Here is a 3,897-nt window from a genome sequence, read left to right as displayed (position 1 = left end):
TGTTAAAAAATTAATAATATATTTGTTAGCATAAATTTAAAAAGAAATTAAACGATCACTCATAACAATATTTTAAAGAGTAGTATTATAACTAGTTAGAAAATCAATTTTTTTCTACTAATATACGCTAATATTTTAAAATTACTTTTAATTTAAATTTTAAACTCTAAAATTTAAATCCTGAATCATAAATTCTATTTTTTTTAAATCTAATATTAAATAATTAAAAAGAAATTCCTATATTTATTGTATTTAAAATATTTTTGAATGCAGGGTGTGGCGAATTTCATGTCAAAAGCAAGGGGTGGTAGGGTCAAATATGATCCTGAGCGTATATTGATGAGTGGAGGAGCAACAGGTGCAAATGAATTAATAATGTTTTGTTTGGCTGATCCTGCTGATGCATTCATGGTTCCCACTCCTTATTATCCAGCGTATGTACCCTCACTTTCATCATCATATATATACTATACTACTATATATATCTTCATGTTCATGTTCATGTTCAATGCATGCACACATCACCCATCATCATCATATCAAAGCTTTATTTTAAAGGTGGTTGGCAGCAGAAAGTTCATTAACTATTTTGTTTTGTTCAAAAGGGAATGAAATTGGGATATTATTAGTGGGTTCATTAAAGTGCCATTTAATTAATACTATTCTTATAACAATTTTGATTCAAGTTATTTACAAATAAACTTATATAAAACAAAATACGAGTACGTTTTCAGCTAGAAGTAATTAAGAGCAATCTAAGTATAAAAATCAACAAAAAAACAAAAGTAATCTCTATATAGATCTTACCTGAATAATATTCCAATGTAACAATCAAACTAAAAATCATGACAATTAATAAAATGGATCTTTTTAACTTGTTATTTGGAATGTAGTCTTTTTTTATTTTTTTTATTTTTTTTTTAGTGCGCAAGGTAAATTATGAAGAGCAAGTTGGTATAGTCAATTTTTAGGTCAAGTTTTGACATTTTTCCTAAAAAAGAATGTTTTTAGTAAGTGCTTGAGTGCTTCAGATACTTTTAAAAAAAATAATAAAAAATATAATTTTCAACTTACTTAAAAAATATTGCAATTATTATAACCGTATTCACATTCACAATTCTTACTCATTTTAAAATTTTCTTATATAGTAACTGATAAGTATATTTTTTGAAGGTAGAAATTTAGATACAGTTAATTTTACGTAAAATTTTATGTGAAGTTGATAGTTGAAAACTGTTAAATTATAATTTAATTAAATTTATTAAATTATTTAATAATTTTTAACTATTAACTTTACATGAACATAAAACTAACTGCACTTGAATTTTTACCTATTTTAAATAGAATCTAAGGTTTAACAAAGATGAAAACTTATAAGAACATTAGTAAATATAATTAACACTCGCAAAAGGGTTCAACTTTGCTAGGCGCTGCTCTATTGCCTTATAGGTCAACAAGCATGCGTTCTTCATATTGTATATGATTACATGTAAATCCAAATTAGAGATTTGATAAAAACCCTAGTTGAGTGGTACACTTGGCATTGACTTTTAATTTTGAAACCAGGACCACCTTATATAAGAGTATTAGTATTATATGTCATCTTTTGTCCACACTTGAACATAATAGAACCAAATCGTACCATATACACATGCATAAATATAAAATAATATGCTATTGGAAATATTATTGTACGATTCATACACCTTTATGAGGCACAAGCGAATTCCAACTTTGTTAAAGAAATTTTCATGGCATGCGTGCTAGCTAGCATATATGTATTTATATTATACACTATCTTTAGAACAATTTCCATAAAATCTGTCAAAGTTTCTTACCAGTTTAAAGTCAATTATTCGTCAGAGGAAGAAATGACTTTTAATAAATTAATTTATGTGTAGAAAAATCTCTATCGTCAACTTTTTAAACCAAGGCCATTCATTCTATTCTCTAGTCTCTTCTTTGACCAATACGGTCACAGTTCAAAACAATTTTATTAGTAGTTGTGGACTTATGGTCAATGTGAAAATTTTAATTTACATGTTCAATTAGAGAAAGTCTAAGAGACCAGTATTTTTATTAAAATTTGGTCAATATTTAATCATGAAATCTCACATTATTAAAAATACTAGTAATAACTAATTGATAATTACAAATCATAAAACTTACTATTTCCTTAACACTCTTCTTAATTTTAATCACTTATCTTAACTCTCTTTTAATAGAGAAAAATAATTTTTAAATTTTACTGTCATAAAATTATTTATCCTAAAAATTTATATTCACTGATAATAAATTTTACATGTTACGATTTTATTCGCAGATTCGTGCGTGATCTTGGTTGGAGAACTGGGGTGCAACTTGTTCCTGTTCATTGTGATAGTTCTAACAACTTCAAAATAACAAGAGAAGCCCTTGAAGAAGCTTATCGTGAAGCAAAACAAAACAACATCAATGTGAAGGGTTTGATCATAACAAACCCTTCAAACCCTTTGGGAACCACATTGGACAAAGAAACCCTCAAAAGTATTGTGAGGTTCATCAATGAGAAGAACATTCACTTGGTTTGTGATGAAATTTATGCCGCCACTGTTTTCACCACTCCAAGATTTGTGAGTATCTCTGAAGTCATGCTAGAAATGGAGTGCAAGAAAGAACTCATTCACATAATCTATAGTTTATCAAAGGATATGGGGTTACCGGGTTTTAGGGTTGGCATTGTTTATTCCTACAATGATGATGTTGTGAGTTGCGGCCGCAAAATGTCGAGTTTCGGATTAGTCTCTTCTCAGACTCAACATTTTCTAGCATCGTTACTTTCTGACGAGGATTTTATCGACAGATATTTAGAAATTAGCAAAAGGAGGCTCGCAAAGCGTCATAGTTTCTTCACAAAAGGGCTCGAAACGGTTAACATTACTTGCTTGCCAAGCAATTCAGGACTATTTTGTTGGATGAACTTGAGGAGGCTATTGAAGGAGAAAACTTTTGAAGGTGAAATGAAGCTTTGGCGTATGATCATCAATGAGGTGAAGCTCAATGTTTCACCGGGGTCAAGTTTCAATTGTTCTGAGCCTGGTTGGTTTAGGGTTTGCTTTGCTAACATGGATGATGAGACTGTGGAGGTTGCATTGAAAAGGATTAGGGCTTTTGTTGGGAGAGAAACTAATAATGGAAAAAGGGTTGAACTCAAACGTTGGAAAAGCATTAATACTAATAAGTTAAGGCTAAGCTTCAACTCTAGAAGGTTTGATGAGAATGTTATGTCACCTCATTCACCAATGCCTCACTCACCCCTTGTTCGTGCCACTTAATCAATTATTGGACCCTATTTAATTTGTCATGAACATAAAAAATTATATACCTTGTGTCAAGTGTAACTACATTAAAAAAAAAGCTTGATATATGTATGTATCCAGCTATCATGTTGTTCTAAATGTTTTTTACCCATTTGTTTTATGCTAGGAAGCTTTCTAATGGGATTATAATATTATTAGAGTAAAATTATGTATGCTAATTATTGAAGTGTATGTATGTATGTGTGTTGGCCTATATATTCATGAGGCCTGGCCTGATTCTTCTATTTCTACGATAATGAAAGAATTTCCATTAGTATTCTACTATTGTCCTTTTTCTTTGTAGATGTTGCATGCGTGGCTTGATAACTCTCCATATGCCTCATAACAGTTATATTCTACATATATATTATAAGGAGAAAGTAGTAGGAAACTACACTTTTTAACTAATAAAATAGTCAACAATTAATTATTAAAAAAGTATAAAATTAAAAATAATAAAGTATTTAAATTCAAGTAAAAAAAAACTTTGAAAATGAAATAAGGTAGAACGAATTTAGTTATAGAATTTAAGATTTAAAATTTAAAATTTGTGGTTTAA

The 3,897-nt window shown here is 29.0% G+C and overlaps 1 protein-coding gene across 1 annotated transcript in view; it reads left to right on the top strand.

Moving 5' to 3' along the window:
• LOC107485807 (1-aminocyclopropane-1-carboxylate synthase 1-like) overlaps positions 1–3,569 on the top strand; it is a 4,207-nt gene extending 638 nt beyond the window's left edge. Inside the window, exons 3-4 of the mRNA XM_016106345.3 lie at positions 274–434; positions 2,324–3,569. Coding sequence (XP_015961831.3) covers positions 274–434; positions 2,324–3,314 — 1,152 coding nt within the window. The 3' untranslated portion in view covers positions 3,315–3,569. The remainder of the gene's footprint in view (positions 1–273; positions 435–2,323) is intronic.
• Positions 3,570–3,897: the final 328 nt, after the last annotated feature.

The sequence above is a fragment of the Arachis duranensis genome, chromosome 4 (assembly GCF_000817695.3).
Source record: "Arachis duranensis cultivar V14167 chromosome 4, aradu.V14167.gnm2.J7QH, whole genome shotgun sequence".
Classification (NCBI taxonomy): Eukaryota; Viridiplantae; Streptophyta; class Magnoliopsida; order Fabales; family Fabaceae; genus Arachis; species Arachis duranensis.
The sequence above is the reverse complement of the archived record's forward strand: the minus strand, read 5'-3'. Positions and strand labels throughout refer to the sequence as shown.